The 17,104-nt window shown below is 30.9% G+C and overlaps 3 protein-coding genes and 1 non-coding gene across 5 annotated transcripts; 3 read left to right on the top strand and 1 right to left on the bottom strand.

Annotated features, from left to right (window-relative positions):
- Nucleotides 1–2,662: 2,662 nt before the first annotated feature.
- Nucleotides 2,663–6,229, top strand: XK-1 (xylulose kinase-1). Of its 2 annotated transcripts, none has more exons than XM_085668685.1 (9): nt 2,663–2,842; nt 2,940–3,160; nt 3,285–3,424; nt 3,552–3,818; nt 3,904–3,941; nt 4,449–4,537; nt 4,852–5,129; nt 5,610–5,679; nt 5,807–6,229. In XM_085668685.1, the coding sequence occupies exons 1-9, from the start codon at nt 2,764–2,766 to the stop codon at nt 6,011–6,013; spliced, it is 1,389 nt and encodes a 462-aa protein (XP_085524811.1). In that variant the 5' UTR covers nt 2,663–2,763; the 3' UTR covers nt 6,014–6,229. The 2 variants fall into 2 exon arrangements, with proteins under 2 accessions (XP_085524811.1, XP_027909550.1); XM_028053749.2 differs by having other exon boundaries at nt 3,552–3,804; nt 3,904–4,036.
- A 5,259-nt stretch (nt 6,230–11,488) lies between these two features.
- Nucleotides 11,489–13,411, top strand: LOC114170421 (uncharacterized). The gene is made up of 4 exons (XM_028055897.2): nt 11,489–12,263; nt 12,482–12,604; nt 12,699–12,840; nt 13,038–13,411. The coding sequence occupies exons 1-4, from the start codon at nt 11,617–11,619 to the stop codon at nt 13,188–13,190; spliced, it is 1,065 nt and encodes a 354-aa protein (XP_027911698.2). The 5' UTR covers nt 11,489–11,616; the 3' UTR covers nt 13,191–13,411.
- Nucleotides 13,412–15,080: 1,669 nt separating this feature from the next.
- Nucleotides 15,081–15,152, bottom strand: TRNAP-CGG (transfer RNA proline (anticodon CGG)). The gene has a single exon. It is a non-coding gene; the product is annotated as a tRNA-Pro (tRNA).
- A 90-nt stretch (nt 15,153–15,242) lies between these two features.
- Nucleotides 15,243–16,880, top strand: LOC114169599 (RNA-binding CRS1 / YhbY (CRM) domain protein). The gene is made up of 3 exons (XM_028054835.2): nt 15,243–15,744; nt 16,230–16,436; nt 16,520–16,880. The coding sequence occupies exons 1-3, from the start codon at nt 15,289–15,291 to the stop codon at nt 16,583–16,585; spliced, it is 729 nt and encodes a 242-aa protein (XP_027910636.1). The 5' UTR covers nt 15,243–15,288; the 3' UTR covers nt 16,586–16,880.
- The last annotated feature ends 224 nt before the right edge of the window (nt 16,881–17,104 follow it).

Consider the following 17,104-nt stretch of genomic DNA (forward strand, 5'->3'; position numbering starts at 1 on the left):
CAGTATAAACAACTCAAATATAATTCTGAAATACATACGAAACATCAAATAAACCTAACAAAATTTGATTAAAATGACTAAATCTACTTATTTCGAAAAATGAAAAACTAAATTAGTACAAAGTTTTAAAATAAACAAATTTTAAAATTTACTAAAAATTAAGGAAAAAAACATATTTAACCCTAAAATATATTTGGATAAACCTTTATTTTCCCTCTATTGTGTATATTCTGGTTGGGAAAGAGTACAGGCAAAGAATACAAGGCTAAGAAATTGATTTTCTCTTTGGGGCACTTCACTCCACCTTGAGTGGATGTTGTTAGCTTTATGGCACATGCACGATGATAAGGGTAACCTTTTTTTTTATTGGTTGTGGTCCTCATCTTGTGACGGTGACCTCAAGCTACTTACTTGTGTCACATTCACGTACATTGCAAGAAAACAAATACCATGTTACATTTAAGGAATTATTTATTTATTTATTAAATATATATTTCATATCAGTAATAAAACAAATTTAAACCATATAAGTGAATAAAAAATTGTTTTATAAAATTAAGTTTAACTTAGTTTTAATACTTATTAAAATTTTATCAACGAGATTTATATATTTAATCTTACATTCAAGAGGTATATAGTTCAATAAATTTAATTAATTTTATAAAATTAAATTAAACTTTTTAGAATTTATTTTTTTAACAGTATTTACTCTAAATTTTGGACATTAAGAAAACATCTTAAAATATTTAACAACTTGACACTGACAATGTGAGATAATTTAGTAAAAGAGGAAAGAAACAAAAAAAATTAGGCAAATAAGTTGATTAAACTGAAATGAAGACCCACGTGTAAGTAGGGACATCATGCACGACTAGGATAGTAATGTTTCATGGTTTTCATGTGTTTGTGACAATATTGGTTTCATCATAGTGGCGGAAAGAGGGGTCGTAGTTTCTTAAGTTTTTATTACAATTCTCAGCCCCACCCTAGCACATTATATTATAGTAGTATTTTTGTGTGCGTCGTGCGATTTCACCTGGAAAATCCTCTCGTAGCATAAGAGTGTGTTCATTTAAGGTATTATTAAAAGATTTACGTCGATTATAGATAAAATAATTTTATAATATATAAGTGAAGTGCAAACTTTATCTTATAAATCAATTTTTTTAGAATTAAACTAGACTTAAAGTCTCATTCTAATATGGTATCAGAGTCATAGTAAACAAAAAATATTATCTTAATGAAAATTTTTAAACATTTTGTTCCACCCGTTATTGGATCGCTGACGGACTACCCATTTTTAGTCTTGCATTATATGTATATACCTCTCAGCGTGAAGGAGACACTAACGAACCATCCATTTCTAGTCTCACACATGAGATGTATATATCTCGACGTGATGGAATATGTTAAAATTTTCATATCAACTAAAAACAAAACAATTTCATTTAGGTACAAATCTCACCTTACATACTGATATAACATGGTTACATGCCCATTCTGCGAAGTTAGAATGAAATATTAAATACTTCTCTTTATGTTTTCCAAAAATGAAATATTAAATTGGGTATCGGGTATCGGTGTAGCCAGAGCGTTTAAGATTCCTTCGTCCGCACAACTACAGGACTTTTACTTCATGCACCTCCACAACAGTTTTGCACTCCCCCTATATTTTAAAGTGACAATTTTACCTATCATGAGAGTGACTTCCAGAATATACCTGTTTCGAAAATTTTCAGAACAAGATTTTCATAATAAAATTTTAGAAACAAGATTTTTAAAGCATATTAAATGCATTACAGCAAACACACTCTCTAGAATATAATTTCCGGACGAAACTTTTTGAAACACATATTCTAAAATGAGTCTTTCTAAACATCCCTACAATAAATGTGTTATAAAAAAGAGTTTTGTGCAATATATGAATATATTTTGAAAATAACTTTTTGGAACGAGTTTTCTTTCGCATTTTCTCCTCTTCCTCTGCAGTGTTCTCCTTATTCCTCTCTTCTTCTCCTTGTGCTGCGGTGGTAACGATGAAAGTGGCAGCACAATGGTGGTGTGTTGCAGTGGTGAACGGTGTCTGAATCTTTTTTCTAAGATTGTGGGGGTGCAGTTATTAATTGTGGGAGTTTTTAATTATAGACAAAAAGTGCCATCCAGCCCTTTAAAGTTTTTCATATTTTTATTTTCTTACTTCAAAACCAACACATACGAAAGCATTTTCGTGAAGCTTGTGACGAGGTGGGAAAAGAAATTTTATGAGGTGGAGGAAGCAATTTCCTAACAATTTTACAAACACACGTGAGCCCACAACATAATTTACATTCTTAAAGCTTAGGAACATTAAGAGCAGCTTCCATAATTTACTGTCTTTTGCCACTTTTATTTTAAGACATGATAGTATGTATGTATGACCATAACTTTTACGGACAAAATTTAGATGATGTAAGGCAGCATAAACAACATCTCTATAATATGATATTATATTTAAATTTTGCTTTCTGTAATAATATTTTAACCTTGAAAAAACTTTTGGGAAATTATGAAATTAACAATAACTTTTTTATTTGACAAAATTAATTTATAATTTTATAGTTTTTTAATATTTTTTAACCAAAAGATTGTGTTCAATAGATGTATTAATATCTTTTCACTTAATTATTTTATGTGGAGTGGCTTTGCCAATTGCCACCATGTTTTGTTCCTCAGCATCTTATTATCCCTGGGGAATGGCAGAAGAACATGTAGCAAGTGTTCAACATGGTTTGCGCTAGTTCACTAATCCACCCGGGAAGCACCGTTTTAGTATCTTTGCCATCAATCCAAAGGAAAAAACGAGGTATGTGACCTTTCTTCATCAGCATAGCAATTATGAACTGTTTTTCATTTAATTTAATTCCCCCCGTATTCATCATACTTTGAAACCATTTTCACAGGGAATGTGTTATGTAACAATAAGGTAAGAAAACAAAGAGTAGCATCAATGTCAATGTCCCTTGGTAACCAGAAAAATCAGAATGCAGAAGAAGCAAGTGTAAGAGAAGGTGAAAGGCTCTATCTGGGGTTTGACTTTGGCACATCTGGTGCCAGGTTTGCCATAATCGACAAAGATGATGCAATTCGAGCTGAGGCAAAGAGAGAGTACCCTTTGTACTTGGTATCATTCTATTTTCTGTTTTGTGCTAGCATACGATGAATTGGGTTAATTCTGTGTTTAACATGTGAAACGAAGGTTTATGTAATTGTTAATTCGGAGGTTTTTGTTTGTGTTGTCTAGAAAGAGTGGAGAGTCGCAGGATTGGGTACGCTCATGGAAGGAGACACTGTTTTCTCTGCTTGAAGATGTCCCACTCGACATTCGCAAACACATTGTGGCTATTTCAATTGACGGGACTTCTGCCACTACTCTCATTGTTGATAGGTGGATGAGTATTATTGACCTGCACTTTTTGATTTTGTTTAATTTGTTTGTGTTGATTTGAATTGTATTAAAGATTATGCATCTGAATTCTGAATTCTGAAGTAGGAATGTGAATTTGGTGTTGCAGTTACACAGGGGAACCGTTGTGGAGACCTTTTCTTTACAATGAGAGTTGTTCTGATGCATTACCAATGGTGAAGTCTATTGCTCCTCAAAATCACACGGTTTGCACTGGGTCGTCCACTCTGTGTAAACTCGTCTCTTGGTGGAACCATGTTGGTTCGGATAAAAAACCTGCTTTGTTGTTGCACCAAGCAGATTGGCTTTTGTGGCTTCTTCATGGAAAGCTTGGAGTTACAGATTATAATAATGCTCTCAAGGCATCATTTAATAAGTCTATCACCGTTCTGGGTTTTCACAGCTATATGAGATTTATGTCTATGTTACATTTTTAACCATTTTTTTGTTTTGTTTTGCAGGTTGGCTATGATCCTGAAGTGGATTCGTATCCTTCATGGTTAGTGTGTCAACCATATTATCATCTTTTACCTTCAGTTCTTGCTCCCGGAACTCCAATTGCTTGTTTAAAGGAGGAAATTGGAAAAAAATATGGTATGTTTTCTTTGCACATTGATTGCAAGCGCAATGAGTGAGGATCTGTACCTAAAAACCCTTTTTATGGTTATATATTAAGAGAGCCTTCTGTAAAACCAAAATTAAACTTAAATGTTTTAGTCTCCAGCTTTTATTGGTAAAGCTTATTATTAGTATGGAAATTTCTAACTTCAGGGACATTAACCGGGGGGAGAAATAGATTGTTTTTTATTTGTTGAAAAATAAGGCTTTGTCTGATAAGTGTTATGTACAACCGCACTTGTTTGTTACTAGGTTCCTATTAATAAGGTTTTTTGTCCTTCCAATTTGTTATGTACAACCTTATCTGGGTTTTGTTTTCTATTCAGACCAGTGAATAAAACTTTATTGCTATAGAATTGAAAATCATGTGTACTGCATATTCTTTCAGGTTTTCAAAAGGACTGTGTTGTGTGCACCGGAACCACCGACAGTATTGCTGCATTTCTTGCAGCTCGTGCTAGCCAACCTGGGAAAGCTGTAATCTTCTTTTATCTTTTACTGTTGCTTATTAAGACAGCTTCAGTTTCATAGAAAGCTGTATTTACGGATTGCCAAATAAATTGGAAGTTTCGTATTTTTCATGATTTTGTATTCAGTTTAGTATTCAAAAATAACGTTGAAGCTTATCAGCTTCAAGAATGGAATTTTTCTGTGCTAATATTTAGTCAATTTTGATTTTTGCATAGAAATCTTTCTGCTAATCCATCTCTGACAGTTACAGATCATGTTCCTTATCAATGCTACTACTATGACGCTTTTTATAACCTGGTTTCTCGTACTCTTCTTGGTAGGTCACTTCATTGGGTTCAACACTGGCGATTAAGTTACTCAGCAATACAAGAATTGAAGATTCTCGGTTTGGGGTTTACAGCCATCGCCTTGATGATAAATGGCTCGTTGGTGGTGCTTCAAACACTGGTGGAGCAATTCTTAGACAGCTTTTCACTGATAATCAATTAGAGAAACTGAGTGAACAGATCAATCCCTCACAACCTTCTCTTCTGGACTACTATCCCTTGCCCAAAGCAGGTGAAAGATTCCCAGTAGCAGATCCAAATTTGGCTCCAAGGTACTGAATCCCATCTGCTTTATCATTGGATCACTCATTTTTTGGAATTCAAATCCAGTTCCCATTTCAATTTTAGCTTGTTTGGAATAGTGTTTATAATATTCTCCCAAAAAGTCTCTTAACATGAACAAAACAAGTGCTGACCAAAAAAGAATCGTTAAAATAAGTTATCAATCGAAGGGAAAGTTTTGGGTGATTGTGCCAATTTTTAGAAAGGAGAAATGACATCTCAAGTTCAATATACAAAGAATCAGCATTAATTAGTTCTCAAAAGGCTGGTTCATTTTGGGTCTTGTGACAAAGCCAAATTTGGTTCTGCTAACTGTACCATCCAAAAGGCGAATTTTAACTTAACCACAAATCAATCTTAACTCATAGCAGGAAGTATAGTTTATTTCGATTTTTTATTTTCTGAAAACTTAATCTAAACAAGTCTGAAAGACTTTTCATTTTCATAACCAAGTTTGAATTCTTGGGCAGGCTTCATCCACGTCCTGAAAACGATGTTGAGTACCTGCATGGGATTTTAGAATCCATTGCGCGTATAGAGGTAAAACTGAAAATCTTCTGACTCAGATGAGACACTATCTTCATTTCATATTTTTGTTGAAACATGTGTGGATCTTCACGCATCCACACTAGAGCGAAATGTGAAAGACTCTTGAATGTTATTTTAGGCAAAGGCATATGGGTTGCTAAAGGAGCTAGGAGCAACCCAGGTAGAGGAAGTTTTCACTGCTGGTGGAGGAGCCAAAAATGAGAAGTGGATAAAGATTCGTGAGAGGGTGCTTGGTTTGCCTGTGAGTCGTGCAAATCAAACAGAAGCTGCATATGGAGCTGCATTATTGGCAAAAAAGGGTGATCAGCAAAATATTCTTTCATAACATTATTGCACTCCACCTGTTTGATCATGGTAACCAGGAATAATTCTGAGTTCAAATTGTTCTTGTGAAAATGAAATTGAAGTCCGAAGAATGTTTCAACATGGATGCCACAGTGATGTTAAGTTATCTTCTTGGGTTTAAGAATAATGAGACATTAACATCTTTATTATTTTATATACTATTATATAATGAAATATAGTATTTTATTATTGAAAATAGGTGTTTTATTTATGCTTTAAAGTTCAGCATCAAACCCTGTTTGAAAAGCCAAATAAATACAAATAATAACCGAGAAGAAGTGGTGTTTGGTTTGGTTTGATATAGAAAGTACTGCAAGTTATTGCGCCGATGAGAGAAAGGACAGTGTTGAATTCACTAATCTGAAATTTGTGGTACCTATAACCACGTGGGTCCATGAAATCATTACGCCTTTCTAATCCATCTTCGACACCCCTTCTTCCCAAATCTTCCTCATCATCAATGATCCAAGATTTACATTTGCGAATACCAAAATTTTAGCCCAAAAATCTATCTAGGTTTTTGGTAAATTTTTAAGGTGACTTATTGGGGAATGGTAAGGGAAGACATTAATCTAGGTTTGGTAAATTTTTAAGGTGACTTAGATGGTAAGAGATGAATATATTAACATGTATACAACTATGCATAACTTAATTATTTAGGACATTTGAATTGTTCATGACAAACTTTAGATTGTGAAGATATAAATGACATAATATTAGTAAAAACACATGAAAAAAACAATAGATTAAACGAACAATGACAATAGATAATATTACTAATAATAAAAGATAAAGAGTTAAGAGTAACATGAAAAAGTCATTATCTTGTTAAATAAACGTAAATTTAGATATCGATTACCATTGTTATGAGTCTCTTAACACACTTATTGAATGTCTAAGGAAAGTACAAGAAAAATGTCACTTAAAAAAACTCAACTAAGTAAGCAACACTCTTAAAGTAATTACTTTAAACTCTTAAAGTAATTACTTTAAAATCTTAAAGTAATTGTTTTTGCCATCTCATAAATATTAATATTAATAACTTATTACTTATGAGTATGAATGAAATGGTTATGTCAAAGATGTATAATGTCAACTCGTTACCCATCAACAAATAAAAAATAACTTGTTATTCGTCTGTTTACTTGTTGGATATCCGTTTCAAAAACTCCAAGATATTAATGAATATATGTAAATATTAAAAACAAGTTGTAAAATTTTAATATAAAATCTAAATAAAATAAAAAATATATAATATATAATATGAATTAAATTTTAATTTTAATTAAATTTAACTTAATAAAATATAAATTAAATTTTAATTTTAATTTTTTTATAGACAATGAATATTCATGGGTGTAGATAATATGATATTCACACCCAACCTATATATAAATGAGTATTAAAATATTTGTTATCCATTAATAATAGATATCCACCACAAATACAAACTATATGTCTACAAATATTTTATTTATTAAATGTATGTTGTATTATATATATATTTTTTTCACTCTATCTTATTAAAAGAGTTATTTTAAGAATTATTTTCCAATATCTTTTATCAAATATGTATTATATATATATATATATATATATATATATATATATATTATTCTATCTTATTTACATTTTTATATTTTTTAACTCATGAAGACTTTATTTTCATAATAAAATAATTTATATAACATAGGAAAACAACAATTTTAATAAATAAAGAAAATTAATCATTTCACATCACCAAAAATTCTCATTATACATTAAAATCTACAATAAATATAATTATAATAGATTATCATATATAAATATATATACTATTTTGTTATAATTTTTCTTTATATGCTATCAGTTTTTATACAAACAACATACCTATTTAAAACTCTCTCATAAGAGAAAAATATAATTAAAATACTGACAATAAATTATATATTTAGAAAGACCCGAATCCAATTCATTTATCGGAAATCCTATCAACTTAGTCTCTTATTCGGCTCAAATCTAATGAACCAACAAAGTCAAAATATTTGTTATAAAAAATTTAGAAAAAAAAAATAGTATTTTTAAAATGTATTTTGGTTTATATAATATAGTGAATATTTTGAAAGAGATTGACAATAATTTTGTCCTGGACAGTGACTCCTCAGTTGATGCATTAAATGTTTATGCAATGATTACCCTTTCGCTCTTTTCCTCTCTCTCTCCCATTCCGTCATTTTTTGGGCTAACCAATACTTCCCTCCCTACCCTATACTCTCCTCTCGCCACCTTTCTCATCTATTATTTACTTTTTGAAAACCTATTAAATATTATATTATCCTTAAAATAGTTACGAAAGAACGAAGTGATCATTCAAAACGTAATGTTTTTTACAAAAGCCATAAATAAAAATTTAATTAATTGAATCGCACTCATTTTTATTTAAATATTTTTGTTTGTTATTAATTTTTAAAAAATGTGTCTATTTGATATTAACTTTTATAGACACGTTAATAGTTTCTTAATATTTGAAAAAAATGTCTTTTCTAAAAAATATTTATTAATGTTGTTAATTTTATTCGATTTTTATCGCTAAATCTTATTATAAATATCTTTAATTTTGTAAATACGTGTTAATAATTTATTCAGAAAATAATCTAATTGATATATTATTTTAAAAGTAACAATTCAACTAATATCTTTTAAAAAATAGATATCAAACTCATCGAATGAATATGATATGATTAATTAAATCATAAATAAAACAGAAAATATTTGTTTTCATTTAAGTATATTTTAAAATTTTCTTTTTAACTAAAATAGATCCTTGATGAATTGTATACGTAAGAAATTCGTTTAAATAATATTTCGTTTCTTAACGAAAGTTTGTTATTAAAAAATTATTCTATTTTCTATTATTCTCCTTGCTTCTTACATCACTTACTTATAAACAAAATTTTTGAAGGAAAACGTATTAACGTCTCTTTTGTCAAATCCTCTCGATTATCCTTAACCCTTAACAATATAAGACTGTGTTTTGGTAGTTACCATTTTGATGGTTGTAAATTTTCTATAAAGTAATTTTAAGTTATTTATCTATATACTTTTTTTACGCTTTAACTTCTTTATAATACTTAAAATATTTATTTAACCAGTATATTTGTATATTATTTTATTGCTACTATAATTATATAAAAATAATGTTACAAGTCTTATTTTTGTAATAATTATAAAAATAAATAATTATATTTGTATATTATTTAATTAATATTCTAAATAATACTTATTTTTTAATGTTTTTTTAAATAAATATTTATTATTATTATTATTATGTTTGCTGAAAATATGTAGTGTGATTCTGAATGAATTGAAGAAATCGAAGAGATTTTATCTAATAAACCCAAATTAATCAATTTAATACATATTTTTATACTAAAATTTATTTGTAAAAGGGAAAAAATATAGATTTCCAATTACAACCGAAAATGTTTTTAGTAGAATTTATCTTGAAACATAATTTCTTGAAAATAACTTATATAAAATATAAATTTATTTATATTTTCTCTACCATGAGTAAAAATATACATAACTTTTTAAATAAGTGTCTCGGTGAAAAAAAAAATGAAAAGTAACTTTAGATATTTTTGTAAGGTGTCTGTGTTGGAAGGTCTTACAAAACAAATTTTAGGTTAAATGTATTAAAAAAATATAGATATACTCTTTAGAAGAGTTTTTTCTTTTTTTTTTTTAAGTGTGTTAGAGATTGTTTGGAAGTTGCTTAGAGTAACTTTTTTATTAGATGATTAGGACATAACATTTTTAACATGTTTATGGTTTTTTTGTTTTAGTTAATTATTTGATTTAATAAATAAAGAAGAAAAACAATATTATTTGGCACTCTCTTCTTTCTCTTATTTCTACTTAACAAATATTAATAATAAATAAACAAATTCTATATTGAAATAATACTATTTAGAGTTATTAAATTATAGTATAAGAAATGATAGTCTTATACTATTATGGTAAAATGAAAAAAAATATTTCCATATAATAATTTTATGACATATCCAGTACCAAAAAAATATTATAAGAAAAACAGTAACTTGAAGGAAAAAAAAAACACAAAAAATCAAGTATAGTTTAACAAATATTCAAATAAAATATATTTGAAACATAATAATGTAAAAATAATAAAATAAAAATAATGATGAGTGTCTTCAATATTTTTTAAATAATTTATTATTGTGATAAAATTGAATATGAATTATTTAACGAAATGTGAAACTGTAAAGACTATAACAAGTAATTGGGGTCACAAGAATAAATGTTTAAGAAGCTTTTATAACTAATCATTACAAGATATGTTCCAAAAATAGTAAAAATACTCTCCTTTTTTATTTTCTCTTTTTAATTGTTTTTAACAGAGATGTAATTATAAGTGTGATAAAAAAAACTTTCAATTTTTCATATATTAAATTTTTAAATAATTATATTTTTCTGCGGTAATTTGTCTATTCCTTTTTCATCATCTTCATCATGATCTAGAAAAAATAACGTATCAAATGAATTTTCACACACACAAAATCCTCTAACATAGTATTTTATAACGAATTATCTACCTAACACTTAGGTAAAACATATATTGCACTCACCTATCAATTTTTTTATCAACAATGTTTAATTTAACCAATTAAACAATGCGTGAATTATTGTAAAATATTTATTTTTTTAATCCTTGCGAATACCTTTTTATTCTTATATTGAAATTCTGCATCAGCAATAAATTATATTATATAATAAACTTTAATTATACCCTTTTGATCTTTTTCTAACTGGTTGGACCATCTAATTATTGTAAAAAAGAATTCCCATTCAAGATATGATTTTATTCCTTAAAGCCATTAAAAAATGCAATTTTGTTAACAATAACTAATGAAATTATTTTTAAACAATTTAAATCAATTTTTCACTACAATTTTTTTAAACCTTAATTATACTATGTAATTATGATATAGTTTTTATTTTTATGGGAATAAATGTCTTCAAAATATTATTAAGTAAATAATGTGTTCAGATATAGAAATGAGAAATAAAAAACAAATTGTGTTGACTTTGCATTCCATATAGGAAATCTAAAAATAAATTATTCACTTACTCCATTTAAACGTTTTTTATAATATTTCCAATAAAATAATTACTTATTAGCATTTTTTATATGTCTAGATAAATTTATTTAAAATGCACAAAAAGACAGTTTTTGAAAAAATGCTATGTAGTTTGAAGACAACTTAAAATATATATATATATATATATATATATATATATATTACCCTGAAAATTTCCAATAATATAATAATATAATCAATAATTAATAATTGTTATATAAAAGAGACAAAATTTAGAAAGTACTACTGGAATATCTATAAAAGGAGGAGCAGTAATGTGATAAGTGTGTAAGTCATTCTTTCCAACAGTCTTTTAGCTATTTCTTCTTCCTCTCATTGGGAAACTCATATAATCATCACACAACACCCATTTTTACACTGCACATTCTTCTTCTTCTTCTTTCTTTTCTCTATCACCAAACACTCTTCTTCAACTTCAACCATGGTTTCTCTCAATCCAGAAGCACCTGAATTTTTTCCCACTCATACCTTCAAGCTTCAGCAAAAAGAAGAACCTTTTTCATGCCCCAATTTCATCACTTCCACATTCACTCCTCACAGCCACTACTACTATGTTGTTTCTTCATTTCCCTCGCGTGAACTTCACCCCCATTACGTTTATTACCCCGCCACAACTTTTTCACCACCTTCCATATCCACCCCTTTGGCGGCGCCACAATCTGAACCACCCCGTATTCATAGAACAGAAAAAGAACCTGGTCCAGTGGATTCCCATGAAGTGAACCAGAAGAAGGATGAAGTGGTTGTGGCTGAAGATGTAAAGTGCGGCGCAAAAGGGCTGGTGCAGAAGCAAGTGTTTAAAGCTTTCATAAGTTACGGAACAATGAATGATCAACGTTCTGAAGGTACGAGGATGATGAAGGCTTATGTGCCGAGAAGGAAGGGAGAAGAAAAGGGTCAACGCAGAAGCTTTGACTTTTCTAAGAGCGGAAAGGTTACGAGGCACCCAGATGAACAGGATTGTTGGAGGGGTTATACTAAGAAGAAACGTTGTTTTCCTCTGTTGCCTGTTAGGGTGGACAAGAACGAAACCACTGTCATGATCAGAAATATTCCTAGCAAATACACGTATGTGTGATTTTACAATACAATATAATAACCTTTGGTATTCCCTTTTGTTTCAGATTTTTTATTTTTTGGAAACTATGTTAGATCAACTTTCAAAGTCTGTGACGGGTTGTTAAAGTTATTATCATTATTTTCTTTTGTATTTTTTGTCATTTGAAACTATTGTTCATGGATAGTGTTAATGGGATTTTTGCTATTGTTCATTCTGGTTGACTCAGCCGAGATATGCTGGTGGAGTTTCTGGACAGTCACTGCATGAAAGTGAATCTGAGAGACAAAGAGAAAGACGAAGAGTCTTGTTGTTTAGCTTTTGATTTTGTTTATTTGCCAATTGATTTCAAGTAAGTTGTTCTATTCACAATGTGTCTGTGTTTATTTATTTATTTATTTTGGTGTAACATAGATTATGATTATGATTTTGTTTATGTTTTGCAGAACTGGGATGAACAAGGGTTATGCTTTTGTGAACTTCACCAAACCCCAGGCAGCATGGAAGTTTCTTTTGACAGCTTCCAACATGAAATGGGACTTGTTCCAGTCCCACAAGATACGTGAAGTTGTTTCTGCACGGTTGCAGGTATAGACTCACATACACATAAAATCATAGAATAGACTTAATCATCATTCTCACTGTTAACCATTAATATTATTATATTCCTCTCTTTATCTGTTCAAGTGCTATTTTTTCATTATAACTCATTTAAACTACATGAGAGACCAAACTTACAATTGTATAATGCTATATATTAACATAAAAGACTTGTTTTTATATAGGGGAAGGAGAGGTTGGAGAAGCACTTTGAAACTATGAACTTTCCAAGCGAGTCCGAGGATGTTCTGCCAGTGTGTTTTAACCCGCCACGCGATGGAGTTATAAAGGGAAAGCAAATAACATGTGGGAAGCTGCGGAAGCATGAACAAGTTTGAAATGCAAGATTTTAGCTTTCATAGTTCCTCGAAGATGGTTCAATGTTTCTATGTATTTGTTAATATGCATGCATGCTTTATTTCTGTTTAGTAGTTTAGGTTTTGTGTTGTGGTAAATGTAGTAGTATTCAGATGATGAAACAAACATGGTTTTGAAAAGTTTCCACGAATGGGTTGGGTGGACCCTGGCCACTTGATCCCATGATATGAACCAGGTTGTGTGGTGGGGTCCACCCTTTCTCTTGTGGAGGCTCAACAACACTGAATCAAGCCTCATTCTAATGAAGTTTTCTTTTGCAGTGTTTATATCTGTTTGTGTATTTGGTAATGTATATATAGCTTGTATCCTACGAAAGCTGAAGTTGTGTTTTCGGCTCAGGGAATATGTTTTAATGCGTTGTGTCGTTTATGTTGCTGTTTGTGGTAATGTCGCAGTTCGTTGCTGCGAAAGTTAAAATTCTTGGTGTTAGTTTTTGTGATATCTCATGTTTGGGGTTTAGTCAGCGCCTGGAGACATGTATGAAGTCAAAGGACACAACAAACGTTGTCTTGTCTGGGGTCAGTGTTAAGTTCTGCATGGTTGATTTGCTTTTGAGATTGTGCTCGCTGGGTCAAAAGATTTTAACCCGTTTTGAAGCAATTAGAATTGATGGGTCTGTCAAGAGAGGTGTTTTGTGCTCTTTTGAAGTGGTTAAAAATGGTGAAGATTGGGGGGTTTAACTTTTTCTTAGTATGGACTTTTGGAAAATAGAGCTTGTTTGTTTGTTCTTGACAAATTTGGAACTATTTTTATTGATAATCACTTTGCTATTGTAACTAGTATGCTTTTTGTGGTCCTTTAAAACCTTGACTTTCAGAATTTGGGAAAGATGTTGTAGTTTCATAGAATTGGTGGAGTGCAAATAGTTTGGGAGATTGGACTTTTTTAACGGTAAAATGAACGTGAACTATTTCAACTTAGACTATTTGTCCTATTCCAAATATTTGTTTATATTTACTTGGAATGCATGCATTTTTAAATAGAATTCAAAAAGGCCTAATCAAATCTTTAATTCCCTGTATTAAATTTTAATGTAAGAGCGTAAAGTACACTATTTTATTCTCATTTTGCTAGGGGTGGCAAAACGGTGGCAAAACGGGCTGGGCTCAACGGGTCAGTCCGTCAGCCCGTGCTAAAAGGAATGGGCTGGGTTGAAGATTTCAACCCATCAGCCCGTTCTGGCCCGTCTCGTCCAACCCGTCAACTTGACGGGCCAAAGTACGGGCTGACCCGTTCTGGCCTGTTGGCCCGTTTTAAAAAAATAAAATATAATAAAAATAATTAAAAAAATTATTTTTTTAGATTATATATTTTAAATGTAGAAATATATAATAGTATTATAATTTAAATCATTAACACCTACAAATTAAGTTTGAATTATTAGTTATAATTGAATAATTTAATATGTAAATTTAATAATTATTTTAACTTATCTAATTAAAACATTAACTAATCAATTAAAAGTTAAAATAATATTTTATTTGATTAAATATGACTTTAATAATAATTTATATGTATATATAAACAAATTTAAAAAATAAAACAAATTAAAAAATTTGAAAACTAATTAAAAAAATAAAAAAGAAAACTAGACGGGCCAGTCCGTTCTGGCCCGTGTTTTGACGGGCCAAAACGGGCCGGGCTGGCCGTTTGTCACCCCTACTTTTTGCGCTACAAAACAATTTGGATGTAGAAGTAAATTTTCCTAAAGATAAATGATAAGAAATGATGTGCAATATATAAAGAATTATCAGTGCTATGCTATCAAATTATAACTATGTATTATGAAGGTTAAAAATGACAAAAAGTTTGAAAAGAATGGTGAAAGGTTCAAGAAAAATAGAAAATTAGGGGTGTTGCGAGAATCGAACTCGCGACCTCTCGCACCCGAAGCGAGAATCATACCACTAGACCAAACACCCTTCTGATGACAATCAATTTTCGCCATTGAGTATAACTTCTGATATAACAACCTATTGTTGCTGTGTGAGATATCTTTCAAATCCAAGCCTCTGTGGAAAACAGTCGGATACTATCTCACGATTCATCCGAACTAAAATGGCGGCAGCAGCAGCAGCATCCTCTCATCTAATGTTTGTTCTTCGTTCACAGCCATTGTCACCATTACCCTCTTCTTCTTTCTTTTCTTTCCTCAAACCTCTTCCACGTCTCCAATTCCCACCGCTTCGAAAATCTCTCTTCTCCGTTTCCTCTTCTGTGGTGGTTTCCCAAGACGGCGAGGAAACAGAGACTGGGAATGATGAACTGGATAGTGAAAGAGGTGATTTTGGAGGTACCCAATTAGATTCAACGTCGTCGCCGTTGGTGATAAAGAGGGAGGAGAGGCTGAAGTTGGAGGTGCCGAGTCTCAGTGTGAAAGAAAGGAAAGAGCTTGCGTCTTATGCTCACAGTTTGGGGGATAAGCTCAAGACCCAGTTGGTGGGAAAATCTGGTGTTACGCCCAATGTTGCCACCTCTTTCATTGAGACCCTTGAAGCCAATGAACTTCTCAAGGTATCAATCAATTGCGTTAATTTCGCTATCCCGTGTTTGGTATGTTTCCGCGGATTGTGTTCTGAAAATTGAAATTCTTCTCGGTTTGATTGTGGTTGTCTTTTTTATTTTTATGACGTTTTCTGGTGCTTGTAGAAAGAACCGTTGTAGTTGTATTTTTCTTGCTTTTAGGCTGATTGTTGCTTGAAATATTTTCATAAATTTCAGTGTTGCAGTAAAATTACTTGAAATTTCTAGTGGTTGGAGGCATTCATTGACGTTGCATACCTAGAAAAAAAAAATGCGATTTTCACTTGTAAGGTGGATTTTATCACTACTAGTCACTAAATTAGGTTGCTGTAGAGTGCAGCCGCTGATTTTTCTTTCTTTTTTTATTCACATAATTGTTTCTACTATGGTGTCTTCGTCTTGTGTTTCCTCTGTTGATTTGCAACTTGAAAATGAAAAAGTGTGAAGTGTATCAAAATCTTGGATGGTATTTACAGATTAAAATACATAGGAGCTGTCCAGGTGAGTTAGATGATGTGGTGAAGCAGTTGGAAGAAGCAACTGGCTCGGTGGCCGTTGGTCAGATTGGTCGAACTCTGATTATATACAGGCCCAGTGCCTCCAAATTGAAAGAGGAAGAAAAGAAGAAACAAGTTCGTAAATTTATTCCGAAAAAGCAACTAAATCCGAGACTGGTAAACAAGGTAAAAGTTGTGCCGTTATGTTATTTTGCATAAAGTATTGTGTTCAATTGCTACGTTTCCCTAATTCTCTTGTGAAACTACAGAGTAGGGTTCAAGTACCCAAATTAACGCGGCCTGGTTCTTCATGGAAAGGAAGAAGTAGGCCATAAACACATTCTACTTGTATTGAGGTTTGTCCTGGTGCTGTGCCTGAACAAGCTTGAGGCTATGGCATGCATAAAAACCAAAGGTCATGGAATCGACTGTTTATTGGCAGAAGAAAATACAGTTAATTAATTTTAAATCAATGAACGGTTCAATACGAGTGTAGAGTATGCTTGTAACTACTGGAGCATAACAATGCATTGAGTTTGGTTAGGATTGTTTGGAGATCAAATCAATAGATTTTACCGCGATGAACATATTGTATTTGCAATTATTATCAATCAGAACTCTTGTTGAACACACCGTTGTCAATAACTTAGAAACCTTGATTAAATACATTCCCTTCAAGGAATAATCTCTTGTTGGTAACAAAGAACACCATAAGATAGAACAATTGTTGATTTGCAAACTGCAATTAATGTGACTTTGAATTCTTCTTCTGTTATGAGTATTTTAAAAGTAGTTCAAGGACATCGTACTTCACTGTAGAATGCGTATGGTTTAATTGGGGATTTTCTAGTTTC

The sequence above is a fragment of the Vigna unguiculata genome, chromosome 11, assembly GCF_037176805.1.
Source record: "Vigna unguiculata cultivar grain cowpea cultivar isolate G323 ecotype 2 chromosome 11, ASM3717680v1, whole genome shotgun sequence".
In the NCBI taxonomy this organism is placed as follows: Eukaryota; Viridiplantae; Streptophyta; class Magnoliopsida; order Fabales; family Fabaceae; genus Vigna; species Vigna unguiculata.